This window comes from Bubalus bubalis, chromosome 5 (genome assembly GCF_019923935.1).
Source record: "Bubalus bubalis isolate 160015118507 breed Murrah chromosome 5, NDDB_SH_1, whole genome shotgun sequence".
Taxonomy (NCBI): domain Eukaryota; kingdom Metazoa; phylum Chordata; class Mammalia; order Artiodactyla; family Bovidae; genus Bubalus; species Bubalus bubalis.
The window spans coordinates 7,231,513-7,250,671 of record NC_059161.1 but is presented as its reverse complement, the minus strand read 5'-3'; the positions used below and the strand labels follow the sequence as shown (position 1 = coordinate 7,250,671).

The following is a 19,159-nucleotide window of genomic DNA, read 5'->3' as shown; positions in this document are numbered from 1 at the left end:
TGATTTGTTAGTGTTGTCTCCATTGTGATAGTTGGAACACTGAACCTACATTTGCGTTAGAAGAAATTGAGGCTCATTTCCAAATCTTGTACTGCTGCTGCTGCTAAGTCACTTCAGTCGTGTCCGACTCTGTGCGACCCCAGAGAAGGCTGCCCACCAGGCTCCCCCGTCCCTGGGATTCTCCAGGCAAGAACACTGGAGTGCGTTTCCATTTCTATACTACTTCCTTAAGTGTTACTTCTTTCTGGTGTTGACTTTCAATTGATTTTTGGTCCTTTGAGCTAATCACTTTGTGGTCTATGTGTACAAACCAGCTCTGCTCTCAGTTGATCACTAGTTGTTTTGATGAAAAAAAAAAAAAAATCAGCCAAGACAGCTGTCTGGCTAATATAGCTGATGGATCAAACTGACTCATCAGCTCGAGCAAAGGGAGTTCATACCTTTGGGGGTAGAAATCCCACCTCAGTCTCTCTCAAAGGTCATTTGTGAAGGAAAGGTTGTGATCCCCTGGTTGTCCTTGACCAACACTAAGACCCACTCACTTTCTCAGCACAGCGATCTCATTCTCCAGGCTGCTGTCCCGGAAGGCAGGTGACTTTTTGATGCACTTCAGGGCAAACAGCTTCCCAGTTACCCTTTGCTTCACCAGGAAAACTTCTGAGAAAGCTCCTCTGAGTAGAAAACACCAAGAGATAAACATTAGTACTGGCAGGCTAGGGAACATTGCTGGAGACAAAAGCAAAGGGCAGATGAAAGAAGGTGTGGCTGGTAATTTGTTTCATTGTCATCGTGGGCACCATGGCGGATCCTATCTGACATGCCATCGTATTTTTGACTCAGGGGCTAGAGGGCTGATTGCTCTGGCCTAGTTCCACGATTTGGAAATGATTCTCAGAAACTCTGCTTTAGGTCTGCAGATTTCTCCTCTTGGCAAACCCATTAAGGAGAGGCCACTGCTGATCTTAGAGAGGCAGTATATGGCAAATTCTGTAAAGAAGTGCCCAACTATACGCTTACAACCCCAGCTGCTGAAGCTTTGTGGTTCCCCAGTTAGGGCAGCCTTCAGGAGCTCCTTAGTAAAGGACTCACTAAGCTGCTTTCAAAGCACAGAGCTCAAGTAATTTACACCAGAAACACCAATGGTGGAAACACTCCAGCTGCTGGTGAAGATGCGTGAACAAATGCTACAACTGTGCATTCTGAGAAAACTTAATAAAAAAAAAAAAAAAAAAGAGAGAACGAGAGAGGTAGCTACAGAGTCAATTTACTTGTCTTCTCCCAACATGGTGTGGGCTTCCTTGATAGGAATAATTACTCCTGAATATTCATTGGAAAGACTGATGTTGAAGCTGAAAGTCCAATACTTCGGCCACCTAATGTGAAGAACTGATTCATTTGAAAAGACCCTAATGCTGGGAAAGATTGAGGGCAGGAGGAGAAAGGGACAACAGAGGATGAGAGGTATCACTGACTCAATGGACATGAGTTTGGGTAAACTCCGGGAGTTGGTGATGGACAGGGAGGCCCAGCATGCTGCAGTCCATGGGGTCGCAAAGAGTTGGACACGACTGAGTGACTGAACTGAACTGAACTGAAAGAATCTGCCTGAAATGTAGGAGACTCCGGTTCGATTCCTGGGTCAGGAGGGTCTGCTGGAGAAGGGATAGGCTACCCACTCCTGTTCTTGGGCTTCCCTTGTGGCTCAACAGGTAGAGAAATTCACTTGCAGTGTGGGAGACCTGGGTTCACTCCCTGGGTTGGGAAGATTGCCTGGAAAAGGAAAAGGCTACCTACTCCAGTATTCTGGCCTGGGGAATTCCACGGACTGTATAGTCCATGGGGTCACAAAGAGTCAGACACGACTGAGCGACTTTCACTTTCAACATGGTGTTGTCACTGCTTGGCAGTTAGAAGTAGCACTGAGAAATGGGGCTCTAACATGAGAGAGAAAAGACTCCTCTGTTAGTTTTAGACGCTGATGACTACTATGATCCAGCCATCAGCGGCAAGGGGGCTGAGCATCTGCTCGCTCAGTAGTATCTGTGAGAACGAAAAACAGAGCCCAGCTGCTCTGGGCAGGCTGTCTGAAGATGGAGAGGCTGGAACCCAGTGAGAACACAGGGTAGGATTCCAAACTGCAGGCTTCTTGGTTTAAGGGCCGTGTCGGGGGCGGTTGCGGGGAGGCGGTCCTCGAAAGACAAGGCTATAACAACATTTAGTGAACAGTGGATGCTGGGCCTGATGTTAGAACCTCAGATTTTGGGTAACAAGTCATATACCCAGTTTCTTCATCCAAAAAATGAGAATGTCAATAGTATCTGATTCATAGGGATGTTGAGGAGAGTATGTGAGTTAGTAGGTGTAAAGTGCATGAAAGTGTACCTGACATCTAGTTAACTACACGTGTAAAATACTATTACCGTTATAAGTACAATTTTAGGCAGAACACAGGTTAGTAATGAGAGGAGACGAGTTAGGGGGGGAAATAGCTGAGCCATCCTCTCCCTGCCATCTGGGGGTTCTAGCATGGAGGCCCAGTGGCAGTCCAGCTTCCGGAAGGACATCCAGAATCTGCATTAGAAAGCACTTGGTGTTTCCGGTGTCTGTTTCCTGCTTCCCTCAGCTGCACTTGGAACCAAGTTAATTAGAGCTTTCAGAGCTTACTCTATTCATTCATTCATTCACCCATCCCTCCAATCAAGATTTATTGAGCACCTACTGAGTCTTAGACACTAGAGATAAAACGGAAAGTTTTTATTCTGCTCTTAAGCAGCCTGTAAATTACTGAAGAGCCCAGACAAACGAGCAATTAGCATTCACTTTGAAAAATGCTGTTAGGCTTTCCATGAACGCTGGCTGAGCTGACAGAACCTCTCTGTGTCAGGCCCTGGGATTAGTACTGGTCTGGCTTAGAATCTAGTGTCAGAAATAAGACACAGACAGATCCACAGGAAGTGCTATGACCCCACAGGAAACAGACACTTAAGAGAGGGCCTTGGTTGTGCTTGGGAGGGTGGGTCACACACTGCACAACCCCAGCAGAGGCCGTCACCTCAGAGCCACTGTATCTTTTCATACAATAATTACGATAACATTTTTACTCTGGACCACGAGCTAGAGAAAAGGGCCTTTTTCCCCCCTAATGTGTACAAAGCGACCTCTTGGATCGGCTGAGAATCACATCATTCGTGGCCCTCTGACTTAAGAACATGCTGAGTTCAGTTTTAAGGGATCAGTGAGGGTTAGCCCAGGGAAAAAACAAGTTGGAAGTGATGTTTCAAGTGGGGGTGAGGCAGAAGCAGGATTAAAAAGCCTGGAGTGCAGAACAGAAGGGAGGGGTGGGGCCGCTGGCGGGTGGTCCAGCCCCTTTGTTATGGATGAGGCACAGAACAGGGGAGATGGGTGTGGAGGGACACCGGGTCCTATGCCTGGCTCTGGGTGGAAAATGCTCATGTGTTTGTGTGATGGATGGATGGAGAGAGGGATGTTGGATGGGTGAATGGATAGGAAGTTTGGACTGGGATTATCATTGTGTTCCAGTCATCGGAAGACCTTGCTTTCCTTATTGTAAAAGGAGAGTCGAACCACATGGCCTTAAAGATTCCTCCCACCTGTGATGTTCTCAGGTTTACCTTCAGATTTCTCCTTTTGCCTGTATCTTTGGAACCGCACAAGGATGGTTCCCTGATTTCAAAGCTGACACCCTCTCTGATTCCACTTGGAAAAAGAGATCCAACCAAGAGCTTCCTGGGGGATCTGTCCTGCAGCGAGTGGCATCTCCTAGGGTTGTGCAATGTTGTGGTAATTACTGCTCTTCTGCTCAGGCTGCTTTATGCATGGTGTGTGTGTTTATGTGTGTGTGTGGAGCAGGGGCAGAGGAGAGGGATTAGAGGACTTAATTGTGCTGTCTGCCAGACTGGGGAGCAGAGAGCTAGTTTTGAGTGGCCAAGGTTGCATGGGTCAGAAGGCAAGATGGCCGAACTTCAGTGCTAAAGCACTTGCCGTGATAGAACTTGATTTGCTCTGAACAGCTTTCTGCTCTTGCTGGGAGCAGAGGTGCTAGAAGAGGAAGGGAGGAACCAAGAAGAAAAATCTCCTCCTGGGCCTTGAAAAAAGGAGGCGTGGCGCTCGAAGACATACACTCTGTAATGGACGAGTTTTGCCAAGTGTCCCTAAAGCTGCCCAGGGCCCTGGAATTGTGGGTAATGTCTGGACAGATTTCACAAAAGCCTATTTTCCCCTGATGGGTGGTTCCAGGGGAGCTGAGGACTAGGGGGACGGTGCCTTCATCATGAGATCCTGGCGCGTCCTGAACAGGGCAAGTCGGCGCTGCCTCTCTGCCTCTTTGAGATCACCCGCCCTGGGTAATGCCACGGGGTCTGCAGCCTGGGTTGCCTGTCCCCATCCTGAGCACCGCAGGGGTGTCTTCTCCGGAGCTTCCGCTCGCCTTAGCTGCTGCCACAGCTGTGACTTGCCCCCATCTTGTCTGTCTGCTCCCCTCACGTTAGTGCTGGGCTGGGTACGTGGGAGCCACCAACAACACAAAATACAGATGGCTGGCCGCCCGGTCCTAGCCCCTTTAAATTCCAGTTTAGCATTCCGAGACCAGGAAGCTGTATTTTTCAAAAATTCCCTAGATTGAAATGAAACTAGGAAATGATTCATTTTCTTGATTCTGACAGTGATACTGTGGATATAGGAGAAAATGCCTTTGTTCTTAGGTGGTGCAGACAGAAGGATCCAGAGGTGACGTGTCATGATATATGCAACTTGTTTACAAATTACAAAAAAGTGAAGTGTGTGTGTAAAGCAAATATAGTGAAATGCTAACAACTGGATTTAGGTGATAGGTATAGCAGAGTTCATTGTACTATTATTTCCCTTTTACTTAACATTTTCATAGTTAAGTGTTAGAGGCATAATAAGCTCCCCAGGTGGCTCCCCTGTCCCCTGGGGTTTAGAAGCTGCTTGGCAGACTTCACTGAGCTCCTTGAGGGTGGCATGCCTCTGTCTCCGAATGTCCTGTAGCACAAGTCTGAGTAGACGGTGAATACTCTTGTCAACCTGGGCTTCTTTTTCCCTCTTTCTCTGGATTCAAAAATCCAGAGATTTTCGGGATGCTTAGCAAAGCATTTTTGATTCACTCATGAGTTGTCCTCCTTTCCTGCCCAAACGCCCCTGCTAACCACCCCTGTCTTGGCAAAGGCCCTTCATGGACAGCAGATGCTCTAAGGCCCAGGGTGGCCGCTGAGACCCTCCTGTGTGCTGAGTGCCACCCCTGCCTGGGATGGGAGGGCCCACAGGCCTCCTCTCAGGGTCGAGCTGGCTCCTCTCTGGTTTCAGAGACTGTGTGGGCAGCATCACTGCCTGAGGTCACTGCCTCCTAGCTAGGTGGAGGGAGCTAAACTTAGCCAGAGTTGGCTCAAAGGAAACCTGGCTTGCGTGGACAGCCCATGAAGGGCCCCTCGCATCCTCAGCCCAATTAGCCTAGACTAATTAGCTGACCAGCAGGGGTTTGGAGGCCATGAGAGCCGGTGGCCTGGAGCCGCTGCCAGCCTGCGTCAGAGGCCGCGGCCTCCTGGAGGCAAGGCAGGACTAAGTGGAGAGTCAGCCCCAGGCAGGCTGACTCTGCTCCACCAGGCGTGCAAGCGCTGTCCAGGGGCAGGCACAGACACCCCAGAGGTGGGTGGGAGCTTGGCTATAACTCGACTTTATTTTTCCAACATGGTGCTTCAGTATAGAGCCAAGAAGATGGTGGTGGTGGTGGTCACACACGTGTGCTCAGTCGTGTCCAACTCTTTGCAACTCCATGGACTGCAGCCCGCCAGGCTCCTCTGTCCATGGGATTCTCCAGGCAAGAATCCTGGAGTGGGTTGCCTTGCCCTCCTCCAGGGGATCTTCCCAATCCAGTCATCGAACCCAGCAGACAGATTCTTTACTGTCTGAGCCACCAGGAAAGTCCAAGAATACTGGAGTGGGTGGCCTATCCCTTCTCCAGGGGAATCTTCCTGACTCAGGAATCGAACTGGGATCTCGTTCATTGCATGCCGATTCTTTACCAGCCGAGCTACCAGGGAAGCCCTAGAGGATGGTGATGGTGGGAGGCAATTCAGGTGTGTGTAACCCATTGGCTTCATAGCCTCAGAAGCACCACCTTCTGTAGACAGCAGACAGTGGGTTTGACCTGTTCACTGTGAGGGGAGTGGAATGAGGAAGCCAGGTGAGGAGGCCCAGGAAGGTTCAGGTCACTGGATCCCTGGAAGTGCTCCAGAACTCCTCTTCCCTGCAACCAGGGCAGGACTCACAAGTTGTTATGGATCTGGAAGCAGGGAGGGGTCTCGGGGGGTGGGAGAAGGCAGAACCTTGGGGAAAGGGCTGAATTGACCTCTGTATCACCCCAGGGCACCTTTCCCTGAACCTCCCCTCGAAGCCCCTACTCTGCTCCTGCGACCTGTTGAGATGGTGTATCATCTGCTGCTGGCCCAGGACGGCTGTCTCCAACCCGCCCGCCCCACCCCTCCGCCCCCAACCAGCAGGCAGCCCCACGCCCCAGCCTCGGCCCCTGGACTCACGATCCCAGCACTTCCATGAAGATGAAAGTTTTCCGGATGTTGGTGGTCTGTTTCTTCCAGGAACTGCAGTCATCCTCTTCCTTTCGACCCATCGCCTCCAGAGTTGAAGCTTCTGGGGATGCTTGGTTTGAGGAAGGGAAGAAAGGATTTGATCAGGTAATTTCTCCAATAGGATGAGAACAAGTTGTAAAAAGGATCTATAATACTCACATCCTTCATGTAACAACTAGGAGTAAGGACAGGGAGCAAAATCTGGATAACTGGCAAAAATAGGTTACATTACCATGACAAATTTTATTGACAGGCCACTACATGCCTATTGAGTGTGTCCCATGCTCACAGGGTTTAGACTCTCATAATGGAAACTCCCCCTTGTGCAAATGTCTTTAAGGACAATAACACATTTACGAATAGATTAACATGGGACTATCCACCTTAAAGGGATCTGAACTGTTTATGATACCACTAGAGCTTTCCTGGTGGCTCAGACAGTAAAGAATCTGCCTGCAATGCTGGAGACCCGGGTTTGATCCCTAGGTGGGGAAGATCCCCTGGAGAAGGAAATGACAACCCAAAGTTTTTTTTATTGATTCAGACTACCGAGTCAGCCGGACTTCTATTATCACAGCTTGGCTGCCTCCTCCAATCATTACTATTCTTAACTTCTCTCCTACTATTCTGAGTTAAATGAATGAATAGTAGATGAATGAGCATCATTTTTCCTCTGCAACTCCCACAGCATTTAGCACGGTGCTGTAAAAATAGTTCCTCATTAAAATCTGAATTGAAATGTGCCCTGAGTTTATATTAGGCTTCTCTCAGTACTAAACAGTATATTTATTCAACGGTCAACACATACGATGTGCCAGGGGCTGTATGTACCCTATCTCACTCCCCCTAAATAGTACCTTTGGGAAACCCTCTTCATCCGTCAATGTGTGTTTGTTTTCCTGACTGACGTAATGAGAACTGGAGAACCAGAGAAGTGGTCTTATATCCTAGTGTGGTAGATACAGCAGATCTCAAATCTTTTATAAGGATGATTCAGGATGTATCTGAAGATCAGATCATGTAGCCAAGATTATAGGGCTAATGACTTGCATTCTAGATTTCTTATTCAAGTTTAGGAACAGAAGCTATGGATCTCCTACTATATTATACTGCATTCTAGCCTCTTGACACTTAGTTCTATGGTCTTCAGTTCAGTTCAGTCTTACTTGGTGTTTTTCAATGCGTTTCTAGACAAATGGGTTCCTGTTACATTTCACTGTAAGGTAACGTTGCTCATGGTACTCAGTGTATAACCCAGTGGTCAGATGAAGAACACAGGTGATGGTTCTGGCTTTCAAAGTGCCAGAAGACTGGAGAAGTCAGGAACCAAGCAAGTGAGCTAGTATGTACACAGTGATAAAGCCTGGATAAACCATGAAAGAACAGAACCTGAGCTTGTTACAGAGACGATCAGGTCTCCCTGGTCTTCTTTAGGTGAAGGTCAAAGAGGACTCATGTCATAAAGTAGCTTCTAGGTTCTTCTCTGCCTTTAAGTCATACCTGGGAGGCTTAAGACCCTGGAAATAAGAAGAATGTGACCAAGCATGGTTCTTGCTAGGAGGAAGAGGCATGGAAAGACCGACAATTCTGGCCCAAGTGGATCCTGAGAAGGAGATGGGAAGACAGATGGTGTAGTTGGCAGAAGCACACATCTTGGTTTCTAACCCTCTTGGAGTAAGCACCCATCCAGGAACAGAGGAGATCAGGGACGTGGATGGGTGGGCTCCCCAGGACCCTGATGGTGGGAGACTGCAAGCCTAGGAGGAACTCTGACCGCAACCCCATTGAACAGTCACCTCTGGGCGGCCAGGGGTGGGTGGTAAAGCAGTGTCACATGGACTGCAGGTACTCCAGAAGCTTCCCAGGGCCTGAGGGGGCTGCAGCTGGCCTGGACAAGCTCATGATGTCTAACCATGCTCCATGCTCGGTGGCCTCATGTTGTTAGCATGGAATCAGCCACCATGGGAATACTTACACAATGGAAACAGGCAAATGTTACCATCGGGACCTCTCTTCCACTCCTTCTCTTAGCCCCCAAGAGCCAGATGGTAAACATCTACCAGCTCACCTCTGCCCACGGCCCTGGAGAGGGGATATATAACTACTGGAGCGCCTGTCAACCAGAGTCCAGAAGAAGAGACAGCTACAATCAGGGCTTCTCGGATGGAAGCAAATGTCTGGGGTCAGGGCTTTAGTGGAAGGTGTCAGCATGACACCCTAGGGGCCAGATGGAGCCCAGTGCACTGCAGAGGCCACTGGGCAGCCTCTGGCGAGATCCCCGAGAGCTATGATGCGAGGCCCCTGATAAGTCTGGGGCCTCCTTCTCCCTGCCACTAGCAGGCTAAGTAAGTACCTTAAACACAGAAGGCCACCTTGAAATAGAACAGGGGGAGGAAAGGTCGTTGCAAGGCTGTGTGTTTTCTTCAAAGACACTGGATCAGCTAAATGAGACTCTTTATTAAACATGAGGTCATATGTTTACGGACAAGGTTATAATGGACAAGGTCAAATGTAAAGTTTCCCTTTTTGCTGTCTGGTAAGGCTGGAGTCCATGGGGAAGCTTTCATAGGAAATAAAGAAGCTACATTCCCTTTGTACATTTCAGTCTAGTGTGTAAATGTGCAACCTGGCTATATAATGCATGCCAAGTCACTTCAGTCGTGTCTGACTGTGTGCAACCCTATGGGCTGTAGCCCATCTGGCTCCTCTGTCTGTGGGATTCTCCAGGCAAGAATGCTGGAGTGGGTTGCCATGCCCTTCTCCACCCAGGGACTGAACCCACGTCTCTTATGTTGCCTAGGCCTACCTTGGCAGGCAGGTTCTTTACCACTAGCGCCACCTGGGAAGCCCCATAGAGGCTCTTATTATGAAAGACACATGTGGGCAATGATAAGCATTCTTTAGCATTGGGTCCAGCCAGATGTAGGCCCAGAGTACGCCTCCTCATATCTCTAGGCCCATTGGTTGCTTTGTTCCTTTTGGCAGGATGGCAGCCAAGAGGGACCACAGCAGCTGAGGGTCCAGGCACTGGCCAGCAGAGGTCCCACCAGCAATGTGATGGGCTGATCAACTTTGAGAGCACAGTCGCCAAGGTGGAGACAAATGAACGCTGACTGGCAGAGACTGCTTTGGGGAAGATGAGATATTAGAATAGAGGGCTATCTTTAGCCAGGTACTATTCTGCAGATTCTTAGCCCTAAATCTAGCAGCTTCCACTTATCAGAGTTATTGGCAGCTGGACTTGGACCAAATGCATCTTACTGTCTAGACACACAACAGCTGAGAAGTCTTGAGGGCTGTAGGGGATGAGGGTCAAGGCTTGGATCTTACAAGGAGCCAATCAACAGCATTAGTTTGTGCGACTCCCTCTGTGTCTCCCCCTCCATAGAACAACAGGTCTTCAGACACCCCTTTTCCAGGTAAGGAGCCAACCCAGAGCCTTCTTTCCAGTGCACGTCCATCCGTCTACGGGGCGCATATCACTCCCCTTTCTGAAGTCCCCTTGGATTGATGGTCTCACTCTCCAGGAGGCATCACCGCCTCATTAGCAGCTCTGTACTCACTGTTCCTTCTTTTCCAATGCTCTTAAATAGCTTAAAAACACAGTATTCTTAGCCTAAGCTCAGCTATAAGAAAACATCTTTCCCGCCCACCCCTCCTCCCATACACTCCATCCTAACAATTCAGTTCCATCTTCCAAGCCACGTGGAAAGCTCAGGGCCCCCGTCTGAAACCCCATTGAAGTCCCACTTCATTCCCTCCTTGACTGTGGAGAAACCTCAGGACCTCGCTGCCCCTGTGTGCTGGGGGCCTGACTGGACTCTGAGCTGGGGCAGGGCGGGGGCAGCCTGCTATTGCTGCCTCTTGCTTCTTTGCCTGGAAATCCTCCCCCTCCTCTCTCGACTTCTGTAATTGAGGCCCTTTCAGTGGAGGAAAAAAAAAAAAAAAAAAACAAATTCTGAGGAGGTTGAAACTTCAATATTGTTTTCACTTGGTTCTAAAGTGATTCCTGCAGGACAATGCCTGGCTTTTAGTTCCTGTTCTGTGGTGTGGTCTTCCACAAGACTGATGCCCTTCCTGATCTCTTGGGAGAAAATTTCATAGCTTGGGAGAGTGGGGGAGCAGGGCAGGAAGACCACGGATGGAAAAGTTCTTCCTAAAGGCTGCACAACCTTCTGGTGGGCTCTGCCCCGGATCGTGACCCTTTCTGAGCTTCTGGGAATGGGCTGGTGGCATCCAGCATGGCTATTTATGAGATTCTGGTGAGAGATGCTCAGGCTGTGAGCCTGGGAGGCAGGCATGCTTCACATACTTCTTCCATGGAACATTGCTGTCCTTCTCTCCTTCCCAGGCTCCATCTGGTCACCGGGGGCGGTTGGGGGAGGGGGGCAGTATTAGCCCCAGACAGAACTTGAAGGCGGAGGAAGCTCATCCTCACCATTGTCGTCACCGTATCCCAAAGGGATCCAGTCACCTCATGACCCCACCCTGCCCTGGGCCCTCTCTCCCTGGACCCTCATTCCTGTCTGCCCTGATCTGCATGGCTTCTTTAGCTGAAGTTTTCTACTTTGAGTCATAGCCACTTAAGACTCTGCTCCGAGGTGCTTAAAAAAAAAAAAAAAAAGAATCAGTAGGGCTAATTGCTTCAGAGTGTCACCGCACCTGATCGGATGTCCCAAAATCTCAGGGGCACCATGGTAGAATCCAGAGGCATTCAATGCAATCCAAATGTATATCTCCCAAACCAACAGTAGCTTTCTAAGCTGGACATGAGTAAACTGGGGGAGATGGACACAGGGAACGGAGGATTTTTGAGCAGCAGGTCTGCCACCTAAATTCACGGATGATGGCTCTCAACTCTGTCTTTGTGAAGCGCCTTCTTCCCCAGGGTCTCACCTGAGGCATCTGAGCAAGGATGTGTGTGTGCCTCTGGGGCATGCTGGGCGGGCCTTGGGGACATGCTGGGCAGGCCTCAGAGCCCTCCTGTGGGGCAGGTGCGGCTCTTTCATAGACCCCAGAGGGATCAGCCCACCTGAGACAGTCTCTGGGGTTTTCCACTCCTCGAGAGCATGACTCAGAAAGGGCAGTGGGTCTTAGGAGGGAGGTTATCAGTTGGCTCATCTTTCATAAGAATGTACTCTCTGTCTCCAGGCTGGGGCACACAGAACCAGAGGAATATATACATTGTTTGGCCATAAAGGGGCTAAAAGACCAAAGCTGGGACAGTTTCTGGCCCAGGCCCCACAGTTCCCTGGACTAAATTGCACTTCTCATCATCCCCTGGACTGAGAAGTGCACTGGAAAGAGGTCAGGTTCCGGCTCCAGTCTTGGCGGGGCACCAATGAGCTGTGCAGCCCCAGGCAGAGTTCTGTACATCTCTGGGCTTTCACCTTTTCCTTAGTAGAAACAGGAAAATGAACTAGATTGGGATTCCTTGACTTTTTTTTTTTTTAAAGAATATTCGTCCCAGGAGACTCTGCAACCAAAGTGGATTTGCTATCCGCCCCTTCTTGGAGAGTCAAGATCCATGTTAGCTTATTAAAGGCTCTGAGAGTTTTAAAGACACCTGCTTCATGTTCTGTAAGCTGGCGTCTCCCAACTTTACTAGATTGTAATTGTAAATTCTTTCCTTATGCAACTCCTACGAGCATCCAGAAGATCTAGGCTTGCTCAGAGCCTGCTGGGGAAAGTGGGGACTGGGCCAGCCCTGATGCTCTGCGATCGCATACTTGAGCAATATATGACATTTCCAGCAGCGTGCCGTCAACGCTCACAGCCCTGCTCTCCTCTTGGTGCGCGGGCACGTGGCCGGGCCTTGTGCGCGCTGTCAGAACCTATCTCCAACCATGGGCTGCAGCTCAAGTGGCTGGTCTGCTTGCTTGGGCCTGGGCCCTGGACCCGAAAGGCCCCTGGACACTTCTTGATGGACAGACTCTCCTAGGAACACCAGCTGCGTCCCCAGCCCTTCCCCTAATCTGGCGCCTCCAAACCCATCTCTGCATGCCAGCTTCTGTCCCCCCCACCCCCACCCCCAGTCACTGAGGAAGGTTGTTTTTCAATTGCCTCCTGCGGTTTACTTCACTCTCAAACCCACATTTAGGTTTAATCAAACCCTGCTGCACTGACAAGCCAGAATTCACAAGCTGCTTAAGGTTTATTGTGTGCCTCTTGCAGAGGAAATAAAGAGGAAATAAGGGGTTTGGGTTGGTGGCTGAGGGGTTGACACATGAGTCACTGGAGAGAGCTGGGTGTGTTCCTTACTCTTCATGTGTTCGGTTTCCTCCTCTGCTGGATAGGACTAATAATCCCTGCTGTCTCCATTTCCCAGAATTCCTGTGGGTGTCCCATACATCAATGGGGACAAAAGCATGCTGCAGCCTCTCAAGCCGTGAGCCCACTTTATAGGCATGGGGATGAATCGCTGGGGGTAGGGGGAGAGGGGAAACAATTGAAATAGGGGGTGAGCGCACAGCAGGAGACATGAGTCTGCTGTTTCTCCAGCGGGTCTCAGCTCCCACGTGCCTCTCAACTGTGACCCCTTCTCACTGTGATTCTAAAGTGCTTGAGGACACATAATGCTTCAGACATCATGGTCCTGAAATGCAGACCAACGATTTTATCTGCTGCTCTCCCAAAAAGGGATCTACTGGAGCACAGAGGGAACCCTGCCCGAGCTGGGTTTCTCTGTGGGCTGATCTCCATCGGGGCTTCTAGTTCTAAGCGGCACTCAAGGGTCTCATTATTTTTTAATTAATTAATTAATTTTGATTGGCGGATAATTATTTTACAATATTGTGATGGTTTTTGCCATACATAACCAACATGAATCAGCGACAGGTATACACGTGTCCCCCCAATCCTGGAGCCCCCGTCCCACCTCCCTCCCCACCCCATCCCTCTGGGTTGTCCCAGAGCACCGGCTTTGGGTGGCCTGCTTCATGCACCAAACTTGCACTCGTCATCTATTTTGCATACGGTAATATACAAGTTTCAATGCTATTCTCTCACATCATCCCACCTAGGCTTAACTGTGTCTGCCACACTTTGCCTTTAAGACCCATTTCCACAAGGGAGGTGGGGGAAGCGGGGGGTGGGAGCGAGGGGCGTCGTTGGTACCCAAGTGGGGCTCACTCTACTGCACCCCTGGGAGGGTGAGAGGATGGATTGCTGGGAGTGGGAGGAGGAGGAAGGACCATCTTGAGCTCACGATGGTGTGGGTTACACCACTCGAGAAGCTCTGAGTTATACCATGCTTCCCCTTCCCCACCTCCCTGCTCCCGGGCACCGACAACCATCCACAGCCTGGGCAGCGCCCCCACCCCACCCCCCAACCCCATCGCTAGCCCACCCCCCAACCCCATCGCTAGCTCGCTTTCACACAGGCGGCTGCACAGCCCCAGCCCCCTCACCCTTGACCATGTGGTTGTAGCCCCGGCTCGCAGTCTGTTTGCAGACAGCCGCCCTCCCTCATTCATGCTGCAGCTCATTCACTCTGCTGCCTCTGGCAGGCTGCGGCTGGGCCCCAAGGCTTATTTATTCCTGGCCGCGTGTCTGTGTGTGAATGGGGGACAGGGAGTCAGGGAGGCGCTGTCCTCCTAGAGGGGGATTCATCTCAGTTGCCACCGCCGGGAATTGCACCAAGACCCTCAGGTTTTCACTGCTGCAGACTGAACCTCTGGGTGGGTAATGCCTGTGCTGGGCGCTTTATCTGCATTATCTTGTTTAATGTCTCTCAAGGTAGGGATTGTTAACCCTATTTTGTAGTGGAGGTACTGACAGGTGGAGATATTAAGAAAAATGACCTAACTCTAACACAGGAAGGGACAGAGCAGGGCACAAGCCCCAGCCCTTCAGACCCCCACAGCAGTCTCCCTGTCCAACCCCCACCCCTCCCCACATGGAACCTGTTGCCTCTTTCCTGGAGGTGGTTGTCAGAATTTCACTTACCTCCAACCTCATCCTCAGGGTGCTCTCCTATAATCCCACCACCAGACTGATTGCCCCTGGAACATGTGGCTGGCTCCCATTATCTGGGAAGCCTGGATCTCTCAGCTTTCTCAAATTTACGCCGAGGCTGGACATCTATCTAATGCCTAAGTGACTCCTGGCTCCAGCTCAAACCTTTTCTCACCCTAACCTTGAGCTTCTTTCCAAAGTTTTGCCCTCTCTTTCTAAAGAGTGCTCTTAATACACATACAAACACTCACACCCCCACCACAGCTGTCTGCAGTGTAGTATCACGGAAAGGTCTCTGATTATATCAGAAGATCTGGGCGCAAACGCCGCTGTCATCAAATGGATACGACCATATCCAGCTTTGCCTGGTGGAGCCTCAGAAGAAATGCGATTCGCCCCCCCAACCCCATGGGCTTGTCTTAAAGATGATTAATTAAAAGCACATTACTCGCTGTCAAGTGTGGTCCCCATATCGGGTATTACTAAGCACTTTGTGCTATGGCCTGTGGGGTCTTGTCTTTGATCCTAGATAAAGCTTCAGTCAAGTAGGACTGCCGGGGGTCGGACTGTCTCCAGCCTCTGATATGAGAAAGATGGTCTCCTTACCCAAGAGGGAACCCTCTTGACTCCCGTGACCCTTCTCAGAGATTTTCCTCTTCATCGGTTGATCTGATTCCAGAACAAGCAGCTGGCCAGCCATGCAGTGCCGCCAGGGCAGCGGTGAGAGAGCCCCGACAACTGCCTTCAGGAGCTTCAGGGTTAATGTTCGTGCGTCAAAGTTACGTGGAGAGAAGGGGCCCCAGTGCGGACGGGGGTGGTGGTGGTGAGTCCAGACCTCCTGTGACCATCCTGACTTGAGAACTGAACTAGGGAAGTTGAAAGACGGAAGGGGAGACAGAGGCGCCCCCGGGGAAGGCGAGGGAGGAGCCGCGTGACTGACAGCGGTGCCTCCGCCGGGTTCTGCATCCTAACGCAGCCGGGACCGGCCAGGAGGGACTGAGGCTGGTCTGCCTTTCGTGGGTCTGTGGAGCCACAGGCTGTTTACTAACCTCCTTTCCCCACCTCCCCGCCCCCGCCCCACACTGGCTCTCCTAATCCTCACAACAACCGAACAGGTAGGGAGGACCAGAACAGGGCATTTGACAGATGGGTCAGAGGTTAAGAGATGCAGGCAGAGCAGGAGGGAGGGAGGTGAGGATGCTGGCGGTCCTGACATCCTGCACATGGACGGCCCCTCCAGGCACAGAGCCGACAGGGCTGCCCCTGGAATGCAGGCGGGCATGGCAGGCGAGGCACATACGAATATTTTGCTCCCCTTTCTCTGCCCAGAAGGGCAGAAGGTTCCCATTCAAACCAGCCCTGAAGTTATGGCCAGATGTCTGCCCCCTCACCAGAGATTCCCTCCCAGACCTCCATTCAGACTTATCTTCCCAGGCAGCTACAACTTCCTTCTGACACCTCCAGAGTCAGGCAAGACAGGACCTGGGGCTGAAATAAACACCCAAGTTGTTTCCAAGAGTGGCTGTTCAAACCCACTCTCTTGGTGCCAGCAGCCTCCGGCTAAGCGAAGAAGGCTCCCCGGACCAAATAAAGAAGCAGGTTCATCTTACCCAGGGACTCCAAGAGAATGGTCCTCGTGGTCCTCCCACTCCAGCTCCTACAGGTCTGGGAGGCTTAGCCGGCTCCAGCTCTTCAACAATACACTGAATTAAAGGGGAGGAATGCAGAGATTTTCTTTCCCAGGACCGTAACCAAGCAGTCTTAAAGGGGAGGAAAAGGAGCTAGGGCGGCTTGCATGTCTCCTTCGTTTCCTCTGCCTTTCCTTCCCTCTGAACAGATCCAGAAAAAATCCTTTTGCCCAGGGCCCCTTTTATGCTGTGTGTGTGATTGTGTTTGCGTTGACATGTGTGATGCAGAGAGGGGAGGAATCAAAGGCAAAACAAAATGACAAAGATCGCCATCGGCCTGAATGCGGCGGTAACAGAAAGTCAGAGACTGCTTGCCTCAGTCTCCCTCTTAACCACTCCGTAGCTGGTATATGTTGTCTCAGATACCTTCCTGAGCAATAAGACATCTATACTGGCTGCAGGTAGAGACAGCAGAGCCCCCCCGGTCTTACAGAACGGGCGGAGAAGCACCTGGGTGTCCCGCAGGGGGACACAGCGCTGGACGGCTTCACCCGGTATCGGTGGTACGTCCCCTGTTTCTAGAAGTAAACCACTCCGATCCCTAAGTCTGCCATCCTCTTTTCAGTCCTAACCTGTTGGCCCCCAAGGAGACCATTCCCCTCCTTCCGGAAACTCTAGGCTCTTAAATTGTGCCTTTGCAGTTTTTATCACTTGGGTTTTTTGAATAAACAACACATTCCTATGGGTCAGCAATCAGGATTCTATTGAAAGCCATACAGAAAGGCGTCTCACCCCGTGCACTCCGCACCCACCCCTTCCCCCTACCTGCCCTCTACAAGTGGTCGCTTTTATCAGTTTCTCCTGTGTCTCTCCAGCGTTTCATGCAGATACAAACAAAAGAATATATATATCCCCTGCCCCCCTTTCTTATGTAAAAGGGGACATCTATTTTCATCTCCACAACCTTAATTCCGGTCCCCCTTCTCCTCTCTTGGCTACTGTTGTAATAACCTAGATTCTAATTGGTCCCTGGGTGAAGTAGTCCATTGGGATAGTTAAAAGAGGCTCTGGAGAAGGCTTCTAGGTTGGATGCCTGGGTTGTCTATTAACTGGGTGTGTGACCTTGGACAAGTGGCTTAACCTCTCTGTGCCTCAGTTTTCTCATCTGGTCAATGGGATGATCACTGAACTTGTCTCACGCACTAGTCGAGTGGAGCAAGACAGAAGGCTGAGAACAACGACTGGCACTTGGTAGGTTGTCGGTAAGTGTGAGCTGCTATTATTCTCTCTCCAACTTTAATTTTTGGTAGAATGATCACCTCAAAAATATCCATTCCCTACAGAATAAAATACAAACGCCTCATCCCATCATGGCAGGCATTACAGAATCTGGCACGATACTACCCCGCACCCCACCCCAAGTCCCCCCGTCCACCCAGCCGATGCTCCAGCCACATCATAGAAGACACTGATTTCAACATGCCACTGATTTCCAGAGCTCCTGACCTTTGCTTCTGCAGCTCTATCAGGGGAGAATGGCCCTTCATTCTCTGCCTATGGAAATGCTGTAGATTTTAAAAGCTCACATCAAATACCATCTCCTCCATGAAACCTTCTATTATTTCCTCACCTCTTGAGAAATAATCACTCCCTCCTCTGTGCTGGTTCCCAAAACTTTTCGTCTACCGCTCTCTCTCTTACTCTTTTTCTGCCTTGAATTCTAGTCTCTGTGTCCACTGCTGTCTCCCTTCTGGGACTGACAGTTTTTGCTGCTGCTGCTGCTAAGTCGCTTCAGTCGTGTCCGACTCTGTGCGACCCCATAGACGGCAGTCCACTAGGCTCCCCCGTCCCTGGGATTCTCCAGGCAAGAATACTGGAGTGGGTTGCCATTTCCTTCTCCGGTAGAGAGTTCTTAGCAGAGTGGTTTTGCCTCTCTTCCCACCCTCTTGACCTCCTTTCCCTAACCCTCCTGTGTCCCGCACAGGGCGGGCACTCAGCCAGTATTTAGTGATGAACCAGATAGGTCCCACCAGAAGTGGAAATGCCTCTGAGAGTCAAATACATAAGATAGGACTTCTCATGGTAGGTATACTACTCAGTACTCAAAAAATGCTAACTCATCAGTATTGGTCACGAGAATAACAGCATATTATTGCTATGGGTCTAGCTTCCGCTTAGTGCTTAGGTTCTCTGCGTATAGCATCCCTGATGAGCAGCTCTCCTTTCCCTGCTTGGACACTGGAACCAGGGAATTTATCACTGTATGAGATTGTCCGGTAAGTTCCATGGGCACCAAAAATGTTAGCAGTTCTGTAGGGAGCTGAATTCTGCCTCTCTGAAGTCTCCCCCAGCATGCATATACGTACCCTCACTCCTTAACTACTTATCAAGCGCTGACTCTGTAATAGGGATCGAAGATGGAAGTCAGACTCAGAATCCACACTCGTAGAGCTTCTACCGTCCAAACAGGAGCCAGTCAGTTCTGTACTTTGTAATGCAGAATGTGTTGCTTTGTGGTGCAGAGTACTTTGCATTCTGATACCACTTTGAATCAGGCAAGGACCTGTCTGTGAGCATCCGCTGGCCTCCTCCTGCCAATTCCCTCCCGTCTACCTGCACGCTGCTGGTGCTGGCGAGCCACAGCGCTGGGACTGAGTTCTCAGCTGTGCAAACGCAAGTAGGTTCAGCAGGCGTTAGACTGCATGGGGCACAGTGTTGCCTCTTTATGCCGAGTTCAGAAGGCAGGTACCGACTGGGTCACACGCCAGACATCAGAGGTCAGAGCGGGCACAGAGCATCCACTGCTCTGGTACTGACAGAGGTGACTAGAAAATGTTTCCCAAGGAGGTGGAAGAGAGCTTTGGGCCTGATAACACGTGCACACTTACGCACACACACGCATGCATGTGCACATACACATCCACGCTTACAGTTAGACCCCCTTCAGATTCT

At 50.5% G+C, this 19,159-nt stretch overlaps 1 protein-coding gene across 5 annotated transcripts in view; it reads right to left on the bottom strand.

Annotated features, from left to right (window-relative positions):
• The window catches only part of CAMK1G (calcium/calmodulin dependent protein kinase IG), a 31,133-nt gene extending 14,572 nt beyond the window's left edge, over positions 1 to 16,561 (bottom strand). For 2 of the 5 annotated variants that reach the window (XM_044942653.2, XM_025285384.3), the window contains exons 1-3: positions 15,186 to 16,147; positions 6,573 to 6,693; positions 543 to 671 (exon numbers count right to left, since the gene is read on the bottom strand). In XM_044942653.2, the coding sequence (XP_044798588.2) occupies positions 543 to 671; positions 6,573 to 6,693; positions 15,186 to 15,279 (344 nt within the window). In that variant the 5' untranslated portion in view covers positions 15,280 to 16,147. Of the gene's footprint in view, positions 1 to 542; positions 672 to 6,572; positions 6,694 to 15,185; positions 16,148 to 16,189 lie in introns of those variants that run through there. The other 3 variants (XM_044942654.2, XM_025285386.3, XM_025285387.3) reach the window with 3 other exon arrangements.
• Positions 16,562 to 19,159: the final 2,598 nt, after the last annotated feature.